Source organism: Aythya ferina (genome assembly GCF_964211825.1).
Source record: "Aythya ferina genome assembly, chromosome: 3".
Classification (NCBI taxonomy): domain Eukaryota; kingdom Metazoa; phylum Chordata; class Aves; order Anseriformes; family Anatidae; genus Aythya; species Aythya ferina.
The window spans coordinates 48734071-48754569 of NC_140298.1; the positions used below are offsets into that span (position 1 = coordinate 48734071).

The 20499-nt window shown below is 37.4% G+C and overlaps 1 protein-coding gene across 1 annotated transcript in view; it reads left to right on the forward strand.

The window, feature by feature from the left end:
- Positions 1-19715, forward strand: part of LOC311433237 (apolipoprotein(a)-like) — a 60363-nt gene extending 40648 nt beyond the window's left edge. Inside the window, exons 24-39 of the mRNA XM_084512159.1 lie at positions 4674-4788; positions 5624-5763; positions 6350-6470; positions 6598-6716; positions 7477-7639; positions 8231-8361; positions 9122-9287; positions 10128-10294; positions 11179-11327; positions 13220-13313; positions 14818-14938; positions 15730-15804; positions 16174-16314; positions 17037-17143; positions 18099-18244; positions 19394-19715. Coding sequence (XP_084368285.1) covers positions 4674-4788; positions 5624-5763; positions 6350-6470; positions 6598-6716; positions 7477-7639; positions 8231-8361; positions 9122-9287; positions 10128-10294; positions 11179-11327; positions 13220-13313; positions 14818-14938; positions 15730-15804; positions 16174-16314; positions 17037-17143; positions 18099-18244; positions 19394-19555 — 2117 coding nt within the window. The 3' untranslated portion in view covers positions 19556-19715. The remainder of the gene's footprint in view (positions 1-4673; positions 4789-5623; positions 5764-6349; positions 6471-6597; positions 6717-7476; positions 7640-8230; positions 8362-9121; positions 9288-10127; positions 10295-11178; positions 11328-13219; positions 13314-14817; positions 14939-15729; positions 15805-16173; positions 16315-17036; positions 17144-18098; positions 18245-19393) is intronic.
- The last annotated feature ends 784 nt before the right edge of the window (positions 19716-20499 follow it).

A 20499-nucleotide genomic window follows, 5' to 3' on the forward strand; every position in this document is an offset into this window, starting at 1 on the left:
TGGAACCTATCCAATTTTTAATCATCTCTTTAAGAAATCTATCACCTTATGCCACAGGCAGACAAATGATTGGGTTCTAAGACTATTTTTGACTTACATAATCAAGCACTGATCCCTTGCTATATAGAGGGAAGAAGGAATGTATTTCATTTTTAAAGTAATGTAAGTTTTATTGTATCATTCCCTGACTTAATAATGCACCAAAAATAACCTTACCGATCAACCAGACGTGAGATAATCAGCTAACCTTTTAATAGAATCAGTGATGCCCTCTGTTAAATGACTTTGTCATCATTGCATTTCACCATTTTTCAATTTGTAACTTTTAAGAAAATATATTAATACATTTGAGAATGTTCAGAAATTGGAAACTCTAGTAGGTAACATAGATATGGCCTCCTTCAACAAAGAAAGGAAATGAACTGGTCTCTCAGGTGGTACAAATCATCCAGTGGTCTCAGAAAGACAGTTTCTTAGCAAAAGTCAAGACTCCCAATAATTAGACTGTAAATACCAGTTCGCTCCACAAAACTGCATTCTTACTCCTCTGTTGACTTGCAAAGCTCAAAAAATAAAGTAATGTTATGTGATTAGCTCACATAAGATTTTACACACTCATTTAATAACTTTATCTGGGTTGCAACTGAGCATCCAAATGAAATTTAATTCAGATATGGTGGATATAAGTTTTCACAGGAGGGTGGGAAAGCATTGGACCACATTGCCCAGAGAGGCTGTGGAGCCTCCACCCCTACAGGTATTGACTGCACAAAGCTCTCAGCAGCCTCATCCAGCTAAGAAGCTGAATGGAGGTTTGAGCCAAAACCTATGAGGGTCCTTCTCAGGCTAATATTTTACATATAAAAATACGCATCTGTGTATTTTTTCTTGTTTTTATAATCTTTGAGGAGATGTTTGATTTTTTCTCTGACATTAAGGTCAACTCATAATTCAGTTTTTGCTCAGGGAGAACTCCCAGAACTAGTATATTTAGAATATTTAGTAGAACTACTATAATTAAAAAAAAATAGCAAATGTAATACTAAATTGCCTTTATTAACTCACTGCCTGGCTTGAAAATCTTTGATGTTTTAAATGGTCAGATTAATATAGGAATTATTTTTTCTGGCAGAGATTTATTTTTACCCATCTAAAATAAGTACTGATAAAGCTCTGATGCCCATAGACAGTTTCCCTTTTTGTATATATAATTGATAGATAATTTAATGTTTTGAACATAAGATGTTTTTATTATAGCCATAAACTGGTGGGAATTTCCCTGAACCATGATTACTAAACAATCTGCTGCAGTTGCTATTGTAGAATGAAAACAGAATGGATCTATCGGCAAGTAAGAAAATTCAAAAATCTAAACAAATGTCTTACTTTGAGATATTCTGTAGTGATTTTGTTTCAGTACTGTGATCAGAAGACTGTTATTCTGGCTTACCCTATCATTTTTGAGACATCATTTGGATTCACTGGCATTAGAACCTGGATGACAGTCCTGCAATATTCAGAGATAATCTGTTATGGTATCTTTCTGTGATAATAGGCATGGATTTTAGTTTCTTGAAAAAGAGAACAACCGCAGCAGTAGATATGTAAAAAAAAAAATGTAGTTTTACTGACCTGGAATGTCAAAAAAGTTGTTCTCTTTTCTGGTTTACGAGTTTTTGGTTACTGTTGGGGACATCTCCAAGATTCATACAAAGCATAATAAAGTCCTGACTATGCATATATATATGCATGTCTGTGTATATACACATAAGTACAGTAAAGCTGTAGGAAAAGCTGTGAAACATCCTTCTTTGGATAGTTTTGAGATATCAGACAGTATGTTTATGTAGCCCTTAGTGTGTATGTGTCAGATGGTTTCTCTGTTGCTCATCTCTTCATTCCAGAGGGTCTTAATTACGTGTCCATTCTAATGATAACATCATTTTAATCGGCTGTGATGGAACACAAAGGAAAATGTAGTTTATACCTAGGCAGACCATATCACTGTCCCTAGGACCTGCTTCCATCCAGGTACTTCAAGGAAATTCCTATCACATGCCCAGATATTTTTGCAATACGATTGCTGAAGCCTTTATTATTATTATTATTATTGTTATTGTTATTGTTATTGTTATTGTTATTGTTATTGTTATTATTAACATGTTTATATTAATAATAAATATATTAATATTTATTATAATAATAATGATAGTAGTAATAATAATGATAATAATATAAAAATAATCACAGAATTTACAGAATCATTTTTGCTATGGCATGTGGTATAGAACAGGAATTTGACCTTCTCTGGGTTATAGAAAGAGTAATTAAAAAAACTAGAATAAAATCTAGTGTTTGGGGATTGCTATGCACATACCTGTTTGTAAATAGTTAACCCAAGGGAACATGGGTTGAGTTTGGGGATCAAAGTTAGTTATTTGTCATCAGACAGAAAGAAACTTAAAGGTTATATAAACGGTCAAAAGTTTATGCAAACAGAAAGAGTCAGTGTTTGACTGATTCAATGTTCAGTTATTCAGGTTTTTAATGTTAATTTATTGCAAAACTGTTTGAGGGTTCCAAATGGCTTCCAGCTACAGTTTCTAGAATAAACTTGCCCATATATATACATTGAAGTGAAGATAGGCCTAAAGGTAGCCTCATAAATCTAGTTCTAAACTACCTGTCAGCCCACAGAAGATCTGGAACTATTTTCAGATTCAAGTGTCAGTTCTTTTCACTTTTGTTAAGGAAGATCAGTGTAAAATGACAGTCTTTCTGTAGGTGTATGCTAATCTTGTGCTTGTACATCAGCTTTGGTGTAAGAAATGATGAGAAAAGCTGTTGCAAAACCGGATCTCCACAAATATCTGATTTGGATGTTGCTTAAAGACACTGAGACAAGCCAGGTCACAACCTAAAAGAGAAGTTGCTTTATTGCAGCTAGAAGGGAGGAACTGGCTGATGAAACATACCCTGTGCATAATAAAATGTTGAATGGGGGGGAGATGTAAAGAATGCTGAAATTCCTGGGTGGGGAGGGGAAGAAAATAAAATGAAAAAAAATAATAGGTTGTTGTTTCAATTCAATCTATACTTTTAAAGTAAAAATGCTTTATGAAGCTTGTCTTAACCAAACAAATAAGTGGCTAACAAAAATTATTCATTTCATCTGCTAATAAACACAAAAGGTAATTTCACTAAGAAAGATTTAGGAATCTCATGGCCAGCATGTTTGGACTTTGGGGAAGTTGAGGTGGGGGGGTGGAGGGGAGGAAGGGTTATTGATAGATTTTACCATTTAACCTTTACTGGCTGTTTGAGAAGAGAACAAAGTTGACATCATTCTCAGTTCAGAGACAGTGAATGTGCAAGCCCTGAGACTGCACGAGTCTGCACTGTAGACCAGGCTTGAAACAGATACTTTCTATGATGCATTTTTTAATGCATTAATTTTAATGATGGGTTCTGCACAGAACACAGTTTGGAAAAATGGTGCACTAATCAGTGTTACGGAAAATTAATGAGAGTTTGAAGTTCTGCTTTGTTATGGGTGTCTGATATTTCTCACCCACTGTTTTGCATTTTTTCCCCATACCGTCATTGAGGATATTTTTTCACTATAGACTGTGAGGCTTTTTGGGAAGTTTTCTTTCACGTTAGGTCTTGTTAACAGCATGACCCTGTCAACAGTTGCACTAATGCAGCTGTGCAGGTGCTGTGACAAAGCCTTGGGAAAAAAAGATGCAGTTGGGAGCCAGGAATACCTGAATTCAGTATTGCTGCTGAACCATGTCATGTAACCCACTGCTTTGGGCAGAGGATCTATTGAGTTTCCTGCTTCATTCTCCAAGCTGGAGGGCGTACTGCCTGGCAGTGACTCTCCCTAAATTGCAGAGGCAGAAGCTCCAAGGGAACTTGCAGACATCTAAGTTTGTTCTGCTGTGGCAGAGCCACCACTTGCATGCCAACTCTCATGTCACAGCAATCAGCTCTTTGCTTGGAAAGATGGCTGTTCAGACCCCCCAGGGAGATCTAAAAGGCTGCAGTGGATTTGTGGTTGGTCCCTCCTCCTTCCAGGAAAAAAGTGACAACCTTGTGGTTTCAGGTCTAATTTTATGTAAAGGTTAATAATTTAAAAGAATTTAATGTTTTCAAGGATACCAATGCAAACATCAGGCTCATGTCAACATTAATACTCCCCTTGACTATTATAATGACAGGGTTTCATTACTAATCCTTTCTCTACTTTTTCTTTTTTCTTTTCTTTTCTTTTCTTTTCTTTTCTTTTCTTTTCTTTTCTTTTCTTTTCTTTTCTTTTCTTTTCTTTTCTTTTCTTTTCTTTTCTTTTTTCTTTTCTTTTCCTTTCTTCTCTTCTCTTCTCTTCTCTTCTCTTCTCTTCTCTTCTCTTCTCTTCTCTTCTCTTCTCTTCTCTTCTCTTTTCAAGTGACTACTAAGTTTTGAAAGCTAAGGGTACAAAAACATGTATAATTTGCACTTTCAACCAACTACCTGTTTTATCTTGTATTTTATCTTGAATTTGAGCATAATATAACAAATTAATTAAATCTCATTTGTGACATGGTGAACTTTAATGAAAAAATTGATTCTGTATATGCTGAATTCCAATGGACATGTGATGATACTGATTAATTATGCATGTGTCATTTCAGTTTATCTTCTAGAATGCAAGGAGGGAAAAGGGGTGAATTACAGAGGAACAGAAGCCAAAACTCAGAAGGGTGTGCTGTGCCAGAAGTGGGCTGATAGTATACCCCATAAACCTAAGTATGGCCTTTTCATATTTGTATTTTCATGTTTTTCTGAAATGTTGCTAAGCCATTTATGTATGCTGAGTAGTCTTATAAGCAATGCATTTGGTGTTCAAGTTTTTATAAAATAATTTCCTACAATAATTTCCTTCTTTAATCTGAATTGGAATGCAGACACCTGCGTAATTGGGGCTGCATGATCAAAGGGGAGTTTTTCAGTCTTGTCAGTTGCGTTTAATTTTGTAGTCATTACATGAGCAAAATGATAGACAGGAAAGCTGTTGGTTCTTCTGAAATAAGAATTTTTCATTAATCTCAGCAGAGCAATTTCTTCTCCTGGCTGAAGGTATAAAAAGAAACAGAATACATCATTCTATCAGTGAATCCATAGACAATCAACAAGGCAGTATTTATTGTTTTTAATGAAAAACAACCAACCAACCAGGTTTACTTAGCAACCACCTAGTGACATAGCATAGCATTCAGGTCAGAGAGAGCTCTCACATTTCAGCAAAGTACTTCTCATAGTATCTCCTGGGAATGTGTGCCAAAGGAGACTTTTCTCTGTGTATTAAAAAGTACCTTGGCTGAGCAAAAATTATTGGAAACTGGATAGCTGGAGCGAATGCAAGTATTAAAGACTTTTCTGGCTTTAAAAACAACAGATTTCCTGAATTCTACAGCTATGGCACTGGTAACCCTTCAGCTAAGGCACTCAGTAGCTGTTAGGAGACTTCTAATGAATGACATCTTCATAATGGTCATCTGATACAGATTTCATGTCTAGAGTCCTCAGATAAACAGTTGGGATATTTGTCTTATTCTCTAATCCCATTTTAATTCTTTTTCAGTTACACACCTGAAAAATACCCTAATGCAGGCCTGGAAGAAAATTACTGCAGAAACCCTGATAATGATGAAAAGGGACCCTGGTGTTACACAACAGATCCTAATACCAGATTTGATTACTGTAACATCCCAGAGTGTGAAGGTCAGGATATGTATACAAATTTTTACCCCTTTTTGGAAGATGTGTTCAAGACTGTGAAGTTATTCTCATACTTTTAATTTTAATTGATGATTTGTTCCATATTTGAGGTTAGTTCAGTTTTTAGTAAAGTTAGTAAAGTTTTTCAACAGCAACCACAAAGATATCAAAAGACTCCCAAAACAGCTATACAAATGATTTTTACTTAGGCAAAAGAATGGTATAAAAATATGTTCTTATATCTTAATCCTAGAATTGAACCACATGATGGTTACTAATGCAAAAGTCAACAAAACATGATAGAAGCAAGGCACAGATTTTCAATTATATCTCAGTCATTCTAATAATTCATCTATTTTAAGAACTATAGTCTGTAATGTATTTTTAAACAGAATACTCTAAAAGTAATCAATTAATTGAATTCAACTCACCTAGAAAATGTAGCTTTTACTTTGAAAAAAAAGGCTGACTTTCAGCCATGGGTTCTGATTAGACTCTTGATTGTCAAGTGAGGTGAGTGTGAATGTTTATGGATCAGTTCACAGGAATTTTCTGTTTCTCTTGTCTTCGTTCTGCCTTGTTCCTACAGTGGAGTGCATGCACTGCAGTGGAGAAAACTATCAAGGAGTAGTTGCAACAACAGCATCTGGACTTGAGTGCCAGCGCTGGGACTCCCAGCAACCTCACTCTCACGGATACCTCCCTGAAAAGTTAGTCAGACTCTGTGATGAGAAGTTTATCATCAAGGTGGCCTGAAGACCACTCTGCCCCAGACAGGCTAATTGATACAGCTAGCCATTAGTGACTTTATTTTTTTGTTGTTGTTTTCCTGTTCAGTTTTCCAGAGAAAAATCTGAAGATGAATTATTGCCGTAATCCTGATGGTGAACCCCGGCCCTGGTGTTTCACTACCAGCCCGAATAAACGCTGGGAATTTTGTAACATTCCTCGTTGCAGTGAGTCTGACTTATAGAGTTCTAGACACAAATACATCTAGACACCTCCTGTTCAGGGTGGTGTAAAGAGCTAGAACAAACAGAAGAGCCACGCCCCACCCTACCCCACAAAAAAGAGGAAAGAATAAGAAATACTGACTTTTAACTCAAAAGAAACAGGAAAGTAAGAAATAATAATAATAATAGAAAGAAATTACCTTGAAATGAGCCTCTGATAGCTCTTTTGAGTGTAAAGATTTCTGTCACAGATATTCCTTCTGTGTTCCCTTTTTGATGGTAGTTTAATTCTTTCTGATAAACTTCTATGTTTATTATGTTTGTTTGTTTTTCACTTCTGGTTCAATTTCCTTTTCCCGTGAAGGCCTGGCCTTGCCACCATACTGGTGGCTTCTCACCAGACATCATCCTTGTCGCCCCTAACTCTCACCAGTTAGTGTACACCTCTTTTATGTTTGCACTAACACCTGTATCTGATGTGCCACTTTCACCCCAGTTTTCTTCACAATATTACCATTTGCTCACTTTCCAGTCGTGTTCTGATGGGGCTGCTAACACTTTGTTGTGTTGTTTCCTGACTGCAGCTAAGGGACCATGTGGCTGCTTGTGAAAATGTTAAAATTAAAGACAAAGAAGATAAGAAAATATTTGTAGATATTTTCTGTACATTTTGGACTTCCCAAACATTTTGGTCTTTAAACCTTATCTGCCAGGAAAGCTATAAATCTGACCCAGTAAAACTCTGTGTTTAACTCTGCAATAGCAACACCCCCACCAGAACCTGCACCAGGACGTCAGTGCCTATCAGGAAGAGGAGAAGACTATCGAGGCACGATATCTGTTACTGAATCAGGAAATACCTGTCAGCACTGGAGCGCTCAGTCTCCTCACAGACATGCTCGCACTCCTGAAAACTATCCCTGCAAGTAAGTGAAACCTCTCCTGTATTCGCTGCCCATGAGAAGTATCAAGGCGCAGAATGACTTCATTTTTCTTCAACTGTGTTGCAGTCTTCAAGCTACACCAGTGCCAATCATCTTTTCAGTTGTTTTTTCACACATTTTCCTATTTTTATTAACTTCTTGGTTTTGGGTAATAGCATGTCCTCTTCTGACTTTAAAGCTCTGTTTAATTATCTTTTTCCCTCTTCAGTTCATCTTTTTACTGTATTGTTGCTTGAGCAAGACTATGTAAAATAAGAAAGTAATTATTATGATACTTGCTTTTGACTAGATATTTTCACTCTATGTTTCTTCTGCACTGTTCTTGGCCTCAAAGTATTACATGAAGCACAATCCTCAAATCATCTACTCATCCAGTAGGTGTCTGATTTAGCACATCCAAAACATCAGTGCGTTGCAATTATTCATCTAGTAAAGGGCATCAGTAAATGCCTATAGCAGTTACCCAGACGTAAATACAGCAGTAAACTGGACAGCAATATACATTCCCTCCTTGTTCATACCCTTTATAAGGCTTCCATGAGCGGCTTTTCTTAGCCACGTTTTCTGTTTCAGGAATTTAGAGGAAAACTACTGTAGAAACCCTGATGGTGAGAAGATGCCATGGTGTTACACCACCAACAGAACTGCTCGGTGGGAATACTGCAACATTCCCTCCTGTGATGGAGTAGAGCAAGACGCTGCTGGTAAGAACAATGGGAGACATCTGAAGTAGGGAAGTGTTGTTGAGTTTTATTGCAAAAAACCTTAGGTGGCCCTCTGCTGAGTTGTATCATTGTTATAACTCTCAGTAATGTTATCTAGTAGTTGAATTCCTGAGCCCGGTGTGGAGCCTGGGCTAGTATGTTCAGTCTGATGGAGAAGTGCAGAGAAAGTACTAAGCCACCTACTGACCCAACTTGGGAAAAATTACAGTAACAGAGGTATTTGTCTTTTACCGGAGGGTGGTTCACTCCACTTCTAAATTTTAAATGTTCTATGGAAAAATTAATTAGCTTTACATGCAAGTTCATTGCAAATTGAGTTCAAAGCAAAACCTAAGGTAATTTATAACCACTGTACCTAAGCTTCATTAGAAGTAATCAAAATGATATTCTCCTTACAGAAAGTAGGCTTATTTCATGTGCAAGTGTGTGGTAGTCACAGACATTCCCCTAGTCTGCAGAAATCTTGATCCACGTGTGAATATTTTGATTGTTAGCTGAAATAAACATGCATGCGTGACAGTATAATTGATGTACAAGTGCTTTAAATCTAGCATATCATGAAATTTCACAAACATTTTAGTCTTTTTGATCTACAGTTTGAGAAAGATTTTGTTACAAGGAGCATGCTGTGGCAGTCAGTGAAGTATTCTGGCTTGCTGTCTTCTGTTGGCTTTCTGTGTTCACATATAAATGTCCAAGTATAAAGATTCAAGGGAAGCGTTTCTGTTATTCACTACAGCTGTTGATGGGCCTGAGCAAGCTCAAGTTACTGAGGAGTGCTATCGAGGCAATGGTGTGAGTTATCGTGGCACAACATCTTTCACTGTCACAGGAAAGAAATGTCAGGCCTGGAACTCAATGTCACCACACCGTCACAATAAAACGTCAGACCGGTTCCCAAATGCGTATGTGTATTTCCCATTTCCATGTTTCCTTCACGAATGACCACTCGTAATCATATTTTTGTTTTTAGCACCTTTAAACAACAGTGATTTTAAAGTTGGCAAGGGAGCATACTTGATAAAAATTCCTTCCTTTTTTTCTTTTTTTTTTTTTTTTTAATATGGAAACATTATCTTTTAATATCATCTTGAAACAAAACACAGTTGTTACTATTATGCTTTAGACTGTTAACTGTTTCTATATTGCTTTTAAACAAATTAAAAATTTTCATAAACTTTTCCTTATACTGAAACAAACCATTTCTATACAATAGTTTATTCCTGAATTTAAGTTTTTGCTTCCTAGTCTTCACGGATGAGTGAATTTCTTATTCTTAACACTTAGTATTTATTTATTTTGAAATTTAAAAAGATATGTCTTCCTAAAATCTATTACTATATTTAGAAAAGCAAAAAGAATTAGAACTTTAATATACATATCTGCATTTACTTATATGGATTTATAAACAGTATTACACAGAATCACAGAATCACAGAATTTCTAGGTTGGAAGAGACCTCAAGATCATCGAGTCCAACCTCTGACCTAACACTTAGTAGTATATGCCTTCAACAGTGAATAAGTACTTGTCATAATTAAATTTTCTTTCATAATTAAATTTTAATTTCAAAATTATTTTCTTTTTTCTTGATTTCCTTATGCTGGAAATAAGATATCTGTTTGACATTGTACATGATAAAAGATATGCACTATCTCTGTTCCAGTCCTGCTTTCTTAAATATAATTTCAAGTTCTTCTCAGACCTGTGGCATGGATGGGCATATGATATGCTTGCATTTGTAGGGACCTCAGGCAGAATTATTGCAGAAACCCAGATGCTGATAGCCGGCCGTGGTGCTACACCACTGACCCAGGTGTGAGATGGGAGTACTGCAATCTGAAGAAGTGTGATGACAATTTACAAATCACTCTACCGAAACCTCCTCAGACAACTCTGGAACCAGATCCTGGTGAGAATAATTTCTGCTCCTCTCAGGAATAACAGAAAAAAAAGAAGTTGCTTTTTATGCAAAAGTCATAGAATTTAGTGAGAATGAAAGAGAATTCTAAATAATTACAGAATTTAATATAATAACTCATCCACTCTCATCACTTAATGAACTTTCTTGTAGAATTTTATAGGATAGTTTCTGTATTCAATTTTAGATTAATATAGGATCTTTCATCTGTGATATCAGGCAATATTGAAAACACAAGGAAACAAATGGCTGATAGTCTATACACTCTGGTGGGAGGTCTGCTAGCAGTGACAACAAATACGGAGGTCATGGCATTTTGCTGGAAACTGTTCCAAGAATATATTTTCCTGTGCCATATCTCCAGGGCTCCATTTCCTACCAGACGACAGCTGGCCTTTTGAATTCAGTTCAGATACAATTTTGTTGTATCCAGCTTTCTTTTTTTATTCTGTCCTGTTTTTCAGGTTGAAAAGTAGTAATTTTGGATGACTATGTATTACTGCCTTTTACGTACTGTAAAACATGGTGATGAACAGGTAGCAGTGCCTATAAGGAAAAGACTTCATGAGTGCATGGCCTTTGTGGTCCTGGCTTCTGGAGTCAGAAGGGGTCACCTGAATCTAAGCTTCTTTGATTTATAGCTTTCATAATCATGAAGAAAGCTTTTCAAATGCAAGCAAATTAAAATGTGACTGCTAGAGACCATTGACACTACCTTTTCCTCCTTTCCATGTACACATATTAAGTAGGACATATAAGTCCTAATAACATTTCTTCAAATTTATTTCTGCTACACCACCATCAAGAATGGATGTGGCCCAATAGCTCACAGCTGACAATCATAACAGTCATTTCCTTTTCCTTTTTCTTCACAGAATGCATTAATGGAAATGGTAAAGATTATCGTGGCACGGTAGCGAAAACTGCAAGGGGCAGGACTTGTCAAGATTGGAGGTCTCAGAGACCACACAGCCATGACTATTTCACTCCCTTGACTCATCCAGAAGCAGGCCTGGATAACAATGTAAGCAGCTGCTCATTTAATATTTGCTGTCATTGATCTTTTCCTCCTTTTCATGGCCCCTGAGCAAGCATTTCATGCCAGGTCTTTGTAAATTGATTTGTTTTCCTCAGTTCAATCCAAGAACCTGATCACATTAATTCATGCTGACATGATCAGTCTGTTCTTCATCGGAACGCACAGAGATCCCAGCAGCAACACCAAATGCTTTTGAAGCATAGTCAAAGGGCTTCAGATCAGCATTTGCTTCTCGCCACTGCTGAGCACTATCTGGAGTTGGTCTGTGGGCAGTACCTCTGCCTCCTCTGCCAAAAATATACACCAGGGTCATAGGTTTCAGTGTCAAGAGTGACAGGTGAGATGTGGGGGGTTCAGTGTTCAGTCCAAGTTCCTTGAGATATATACATGATGGTTTGCAGCCCTAAGCCTTTACTAATTCCCTCCCCCTACAAAGCCCTCCAACTTCTGCTGCAGCCCATCATGCAAGGATATAAATGCTTCTGACCCATTCTGTAACTCATTCTCCATCTCTAAACTTTATCTCTAGTCTTAACATGTGTACCCATTAAAAGATTTTATGTTTCCAGCTGTATGTTTCCAGCTTGTAACATCCCACATACATGCTTGTCCAGTTTGTGGCTAGCTGTGAATGTGACATAAAGAGCTTGCTTGATGCTGCCAGCTTGATTTTTTTTCCCAGGTACATGACTTTAGAGCTTGTTTTAGCCGTTTCTCTGATAGTGTCACATAGACTTTATTGAATTCCAGCTCAGACTGGGGGAATGCTCTATGAAAATCTGCTCACCATAACCTTTTGGCACTTGCATACAGTAATTAGTAGGGACTCTTGTAGAAGGGAAGCAATTACCCTCTCCTTTTTTCTAAGGCATGGGTTATAATTCAAGAGTATAGTTTCTTCTATAACTAGAAAAGTACCTGGTAGAATTTCTTAAATAAAGAGGAGACTACTATGGGAAATCAGAGTCCAGGAGCTCAAACTGTTTTCTTTTCTTGTTTCTAACTTCTGTGGGCAATGTGGCAGTCTGTCTCTGTCTATACCCCATCTCCCCTCCTGTCTGCATTACTTACCGAATGCTAGCTCTGGGCAGGGCACAGAGGGTGAAGATGTTCTGGAAGACCAGGACTGTGTTAAGCCTGTAGGAGTGAGATGCTACCTCAGGGCTGAGTGGTCTTGCTTTCTGTCTTTTAGGGTGGTCAATAAAGGCATGTGCAGATGGTGGGATTTGATTTGAGATGACACTGCCTAAATTCACATGCTTCCATGTGAGAGCTTGCAACTGCATGATGTATCTGCTGATGGAGATTAGTCAGCACAGCCTGTGAACCCTACACAGTAGGGTTCATCACAACAAAATTCAGCTAACCCAAAACCCTACGTGTGTGGGTGAACACTACACCCCTGCCCCTGGGACTCATAGGCAACACTAAGTTGAGCAAGATCACCTTACACAATACCTACTTACCCCACAATCATGAAAACAGAGTGGGTGTGAAAAGACCTCAGAGCTGACACTGCTGTTCCTGCTAACTACAATGGAAGTAGGAGTTGACAATTCAGTGCTTCAGAAAACCTCTAGGTCAAGATCTCCTACATTTCTTGAGAGGTCAGAAATCCAAGCTTGCTCTAGAGAAGCTTGCTGCCAGGAGACAGTTGAAGAGATTTTGTTTTTACTATCTTTTTTTAAACTCACACAGAAAACAGAAAAATTACACTTTTTTTTTTTTTTTTTTTTTTTAATGAAATAGAAACAATTTATCAGGAAGGAATTGAAATTTATTTCCCAAATTTAATTTGATTTTATTCTGAAACATGCATTAGATTTTTTTTTCTTCCTCTTCTTGTTAATAGCTGGTATCTTCATTCTTTGTTACAGTATTGCAGGAATCCTGATGGAGATGTGAATGGACCTTGGTGCTACACAACAGACCCAAGAAAAGCCTGGGAGTACTGTGACATTCCCAAGTGCCGTAATTATTCCTTTAAAGACTAGTGTCTCTCTTTCTTATATGACCATCTTTTATGACCTCTGGAGAGCATTCAGTGATTAATCTGAAAGACTATTCTAAGACAGTGAAATAGCTTTAGAAAGATTAAGGCTTTGGGGAAGTAATGCTTGAAACTAGTGTCTGAATTCTTAAGAGTAGTGCTTACTCCTCAGAAACCCCAAGTAGAACACAAGATTTTCCTGGAGCACACTGAAGCCCATGGGGGTTTTGCCAGGTATTTCAAAATGTGGCTGTCCTGCAGAAATTGTCCCTGCTCCTGCTTGGTCACCTGGCACAACTGAGTCATAAGATGCGTGTGGCCAGGCTGAACAAGGAATACTCTTACCTCAGCAAAATTTTTGCATCCCCTGCTCATGTGACTCTGGTTCTGACCTGGATGTAAAACAGATTGTCCCTCTTCTGGCCCCCAGTATTTAACCAAATTCCCTTGTCTTGTTCACTATTAATAACGCAGTTCAGAACTCTGAATGAGGTGGTGTAAAAATGTAGATAGTCATAATGTTTTACGGCATTTTGATTTCAAATCCTTTCGTGTCCATCACAACAAAAGCTAGGCCAGGAAATAGTTCCCACTCAAAACAAGGGTGACTTTCTTGATGCTTTATCCTCTCAGCTGCAAGCAACAGAAAATATGCTTATATGTTTATGTACCTCTGATCAAGACCCCAAAACAGAACAAACAAGAATAAGATGCTCTATAATTTGCACATAGCGTAACTATGAAAGTACTACTGCCTTGAAAGTGTTGGGCTGGGACTTGTAGGGGAAAAAATGCATTTTCAAGCGATTATTGTCTTCATTTGAGGATCCAGTTTCTTTTTAAAGTACTTTTTTTTTGTTGTTCACTTAAAAAACAGAGGAAATATGCTTTTGCCTTCAGCTTCGTTATTTAGTTCCTTTTGCTGACAAAAACAAATCTATATGCCATGTTGTTAAGAGTCAGTTTTCCATGGCTAAATAAAATCTGCCATTTTTGAATAGTTCTGAGACATCTGAAGCCTGGCATAAGAGTGGACAGATTTTTTTTTTTCCAGAGAGACAGGGATTGAATTTCATGTGCTGTACCACTAAGATTAGTTTGAATACAGCTGGCTCTGCAGCTTTTGCATTGCTGTCATTTGTAAGAATACATTTAAAGATGTTGGGAGAATTTATTTCTTCTTTCTCTTTTCTTCTTCCCTCCACTCCTTTTTTTTTTTTTTCCACCTCATTGGAGTTTTAATCGTGTATTTTGCTAAAAACCAAGAAGCATATGAGAAAAAAAATTACCAGACATTTTTAAGCGTGGCAGGTGAAGGTAACCTAACGAAACATAGATGGTATGTAGTATATAACTGCCTGCAGATCAAAACGTGAAGAGATAAGTATAAGAGGTTCAACTTCTAGTTTTCTGAGTGCAGAGTGAATACATATAGCAAATACTCCAAAGTTCCTCATAGGGAATTTTTTTTTTCTTATTCTGCAGCTCCTGCTCAGTATGAGTGTGGGAAATCCAAGGTCAAACAAAAGTTGTGTGCTCAAAGGATTGTTGCTGGGTGTATTTCACATCCACACTCCTGGCCCTGGCAAATCAGTCTCCGAACAAGGTATAGCCATTCACCATTACGCTAGACTTCACAATCAAGAAACTTTTGCATCTCACAGGATGTTACTGTACATGGTTGCAACACTCTAAGGGAAAACTTAATTTGCATTTAAAAACTGTAGAAGGCTTAAATGCCTCTAAACTAAAAGTTGAAAATAAACTTTATTAGGCTATTCATTTATTCTAAATTAGGTTGTTTAATAATCTTTTAGAAGGTAATTTAGATAACCCAGAATACTCTTATTTTATGACAAATACCTATAGAATAGGCACAATTGCTAATTTGAAAAATGCTGTTATTTCACTAAAAGGAAGAAAGAAGTTAAATCTGTTATTATGTCCTGCTGTAGAGTCAGTATCCTACAAGGAGAGGAAACAATTTAAATTAATAGCTACTACAGATCTTGTTTAGGAATCAAGGCCAGTTCCAAAGCTTTCTGACTAGGATCAGAGCTGGATAAAAGCCATGATCTCTAAAAAAGTATACATAAGTGCATAAAAAGTATACAAAGTGTGCATAAGGCTTTCCACTAATAAAAACACTGGTTAATAATAATAATAATAATAATAATAACAACAACAACAATAAAGCTGTTTTTGTAAAAATGTCTACACAACACTACTGTCCTTGTAAGAAATATTGTTCAAGGAAAGTTAAGTGTTTGATTCCTAATAAAAATGCAGAATAAGAGCTTCAGTTTGTAAAGGCTGTGCTAGAAGGGTTAACTGATGAACTGCAGTGATGTGCAATTGACTTGCCCACCTTAAACCTTAATTTCTGCTGTATTACAGTTTTGGCCTGCATTTCTGTGGGGGAACTCTGATAGACCCACAGTGGGTTCTTACTGCTGCTCACTGCCTAGAAAAGTAAGTATCCATCATAATCTGCATCAGAATTCTTAAATATGAGATAGAAAATAAGAGGAGAAACAAAATGGGCCTAATAACCAACCTGAGCTGTCTCTCTACTCAGTTTGCACATACAAGAATTGAGCCAAGGCTATTTGTCATTCATTAAAGCAGAGTTTTGACTGAAAAACAAGGAGTGAGAAGTGATAAATTTATCCAGCAAGGTTTGATTTTGTAGGCCATAATAAAGGATTACAAAACTAAGCTTATGCCAAAGCTGGCTTTACTTTTCTTCTTTTGATAGCAGAAGGTGCCCAACAGTGTCATAAGAGTTCTACTTCCTGGGTGTGCATTCATCAGCTCATTGTGTGCAATCATTTCCAATAGGTCATCACGGCCATCTGCATATAAAGTATATCTTGGATTACACAGAGAAAGAGCATTGGAGTCATCAGTGCAGAAAATAGATGTTGAGAAATTGTTTAAGGAACCTCACAGAGTGGACATTGCTCTACTAAAACTGAAGAGGTATCATTTCACCTGAAGTGTTCCTTCATTCTGACAGGACAGTTTTGGTGTGCCTCTATTTTGACTAAATAGTGATTGGTTGGGGGTGTCGTTGAAATGTATATTTCTTTACATGCTGTGGCCCTCTCTTTGTTCCCTTTCTGCAGAAACTCCAGTGGAAAGCAGGGTGATTCAGTTGCAGGGCTTCAGAAAGGGAAGGGGCTGCTTTGGGAGGGGAGGATGACTAGGGATGGTGACACAGGCTGGCAATGTGCTTGGTGCCAGCCATTGTGAGGCAAGGTGGAGGCAGCAGAGTAGATGGAGGTTGTGCCTAGAAGAGCTTTCACTGTGCATCTCTCCCTACACACTTCTACTTTGGTAAGGTAATGAGGATTGAAAGCTGCAATGTTAATATGTGTGAACCCATACTTTTTCCATGATAGAGTGAGGGGATTTTTTCCAGTAGTTGTCCTCTGTGCAGGCAAGTAGTATGAACTTTTGATACAATACCTTTGGTTGGCCCTGCTTGCATATGTTTCCATTGGTATGAAACTCTCTCCAACATGCTGTTGGAGACAACACCACCACCAACAACAAAAAACATTTACCTGAAGCTTAGGATTTCAAGGGAAAAAAAAAAAAAAGGCTGACTGTATAAAATCTCTTTAGAAAACTGAAGGTACTATGAAGGATAAATGCTTTAATGATTGCTCCTGAATGAGTGTTTTGTTTGTTTCTTTCAGCCCAGCAATCATCAATAATCATGTAATCCCAGTTTGCTTGCCTAAAGAAAATTCTGTGTTAGGAGGAAGAGAGGAGTGCTATGTGACAGGTTGGGGAGATACAAGAGGTGAGACAGAATTAACACACCCAAAAGCTCCATTTTTGGAGCTGGGTATAGACTTGTGTCCAAAATACATTCACTGTGTGCCAAAAACACTCAAAAAAGAGCTTGTAAGTGTCCATATTTTCCAACCTAGATGATTCTATAATTTTATGATGCTTCATCACAATTCATCAGGTACTGCTTTTCTTTCCAATGTCTCCTGATTTAGATTGTCCAAAATCACTCAGACTGATGTAAATTGAAACTCCCTAAACAAGTACTAAAAGAGGAGAAACAGACCTAAGGACATCAATTCTGTGATTCTGTGATATTTACTCATTTCTCAGTCCACTGTGCTTTTCCTCAAAGTGGTCTTTTACACATTCAGAAGGAAAGTTTTTCTAGATTTAGGCTATTTCTTAATCACATGAAGTCAGTTTGCTCATTCTCTCCAGTGATTTTTCTCCCAACCAGCCTTGTTCACAAGGCCTCACTCAAATATAAACATGCTCACATTTTCACACCTCCTACTTTGTCTTGTCTGAGAAGAGCATCTTATCTTCTCTGCCTCCTTGCTTCTGCCCGTCATGCCATTTTCAATTGCCTACTTCCTACCTGCTTTCTTCCACAGAGAGAAATTCTCAGATACTGACAAATAAAATGGCTTGGGAATGACTCCCCCAAATATTGTGGGTACTGAATCCATATGGATTTACTGTTGGAACAGTAAGGGCAAGCAGTGCAATGTGGATTTTGGTGGGTGGTAGAGGATTATAAGTGCCATGATGCTGATAACACTTACTGATTTTGGAATCACTCTATGTTATACATGGAAAGTACATGCATAGTGCACAAATGCTACACTTATTTTACTGCTTATTCCTATCACAATGTTGTTTTGCAGAGATGCTCACTTACCTTTGTCATTCATTGTGCTGTTTTTTATTATTATTTTAATATATATTGTTCATTTGCAAAGGAACTGGTGGTGATGGCTACTTAAAAGAAACTGGTTTCCCTGTAATTGAGAATAAAATATGCAACCGCCCTGAATTTTTGAATGGGAAAGTCAAAAGTCATGAACTGTGTGCTGGGAATATTCATGGAGGTACAGATAGCTGCCAGGTAAGAAATTCTATGAGTATCAGTTTTTATTGTAAATGTTTTCCGATCAGATAGTACGTTGCCTTCTGTTCCTTAGAGGCTTAAAATTAGCCTCAGGATGTTGCCACACCACCTGGTTTAAGGGCTGAAAAATGCATGTGGATTCTATTCTTTCTTTGCTCCTTCATATGCTGCTAGGAAGCACGGCAGGTAATTTTTCAGATACTTCTGAACTACAAAGCAAATGGAAATACATGGCAGCCTGAGCCAGGTGTATGGGAACCAGCCTGGAATGACTAATGGTCTGATGTTTTTCCAGACCACTTTGTTTGTCTCAGTTAGACTAGCTCCAATACTATAGCTAAGTTAACAATCCAAGTCATCCCAGTTAGCATTAAAGGATCAGTAGAGTGGAGTTTGCCATTTAGGCATACCAAAGGCCAAAGGAACAACGAGTTACCAAGCATCAATGCCTGTGCAAGTCACTCCATATGAAGCAATCTTCATGCTGAACTTTCCTTTTGCTGAAAAGGAAGAATATAGTTGGCAATTGCTCGTAATATCTCACAAGCAAAGCATGAAGGCTTCTCCGGAATTCTGTTTTGAAATTTAGTTCTTTGGTTTATTTAAATGCATGAAAAGGCTTAGAAATGCTTAACATACTGAATAAAACTGGAGACTTTTCTTCCCTGAAAAGGTAGAGATGACTCTGGAAAGAAGTCCAAAACCAGCAGATTGCCTGCCTCAGTAGGCAAGTCAACACCACTGCCAACACAGCACAGCTACCCTATTCACAAGTACGGTGATGGTCAAGCAAGCCATTGAGGGATGTGCATTCACGTCTTAATAACTATGTCTTGAATGCATGCACTCACTTGGTCTCTGACCATGAAGCTGTAAACACCTCAGAGAAGAGACTGAGGAAGGAAGCACAGATTAACAGTTACTAAGGGCAGTAAGATTCCTGATGTTGACATTTATTTGACTAGAAGAGTTGACAAGAAGAGAGAACTTTACAGTATGTGTTAGAAAGCTCCTTTCTGGTTAAAGCTCCAGTGCTTTCTTTTAACATATGAAGACCTCTCATGCAAGAGATATTTCTGTGCCTCCTGTAAGAGTGCCACGCTTTGCACACTGGTCTTTCATTCTGTTCTTTCTCACTCTGTTTAGGGGGACAGTGGAGGACCTCTAGTCTGTCTGGACCAAGATAAATTTGTCCAACATGGAGTCACTTCTTGGGGCCTTGGCTGTGCCCAACCCATGAAACCTGGAGTTTATGTTCGAGTTTCTAATTATATTCCTTGGATTAGGAGTGTAATGGAAAACAACTGATACTGGGTATGGACTGCCCTCTCCTGGAAAGCAGTATGCACATTAGAAATTACAAGATTCCAAGTGCAATATTAAAGCTACAATCATTCATTTAAAAAACAAACAAACAAACAAACAAACAAAAAAAGTAAAATAAATATGATCATCCATTTAAAATTGATATAAGTTAATGTTTATTGCCAAGAAACCCAACTGATGGTGTGTTACCCTCCTTCTGTATATTCTGTGGTTTGCTATGTCTGACAATAGACCTACCCACCTTTGAAATACTTGTCAGAAAAACAACATCAACTGGAACTGGACACCTGCATTTCAATCTTATATGAGACTCTACAATGACTTTTTCTTGTTGTATTTCCCAAGATGTTGTGTCTCAAACAAAGGAAAAAAGGAGAATACTTCTCATTTTCTATGAGTTGTTTCATCCTTTTACCAATTCAGGGACACAAAACAAAGAAGAAACTCACTGTATTTGTCTTTTATGCCTGTGAAGTTTTATTAGATATTTCTGATAGCATTAAATACATAGAACAGAAGAAAAAGAAGCAAACACAATTGGTTTGTATTTTCATATTTTTTATTGACATATAAATATGTGTCAGCAGAAGTACAAATGTTCCATCAGAGATATAAAACAGTGAATAAAAAAAAACCCTGACCACAAAGTTAGCCCATAGTGAAGACAAAGAAATAGCTGATGTCAATCACTACAGCAAGTAATGACAATGCATGTAACATATTACAAACTTTCATTGTCCACAGTACCAGTCTTGTTTCACTAACTTTGTTTTACTGTATAATCGTTACTTGTATTTTTTTTTCTCTAAAAGAAAAGGAAGTACACAGGCTTGTGGTTACAGGAAATGAAATCTGTTCCCCTAGACCAACATCTCTTAAAATACAGCTACTTCTATGTGGTGCTATAATGGCAAATTTCTTCTTGA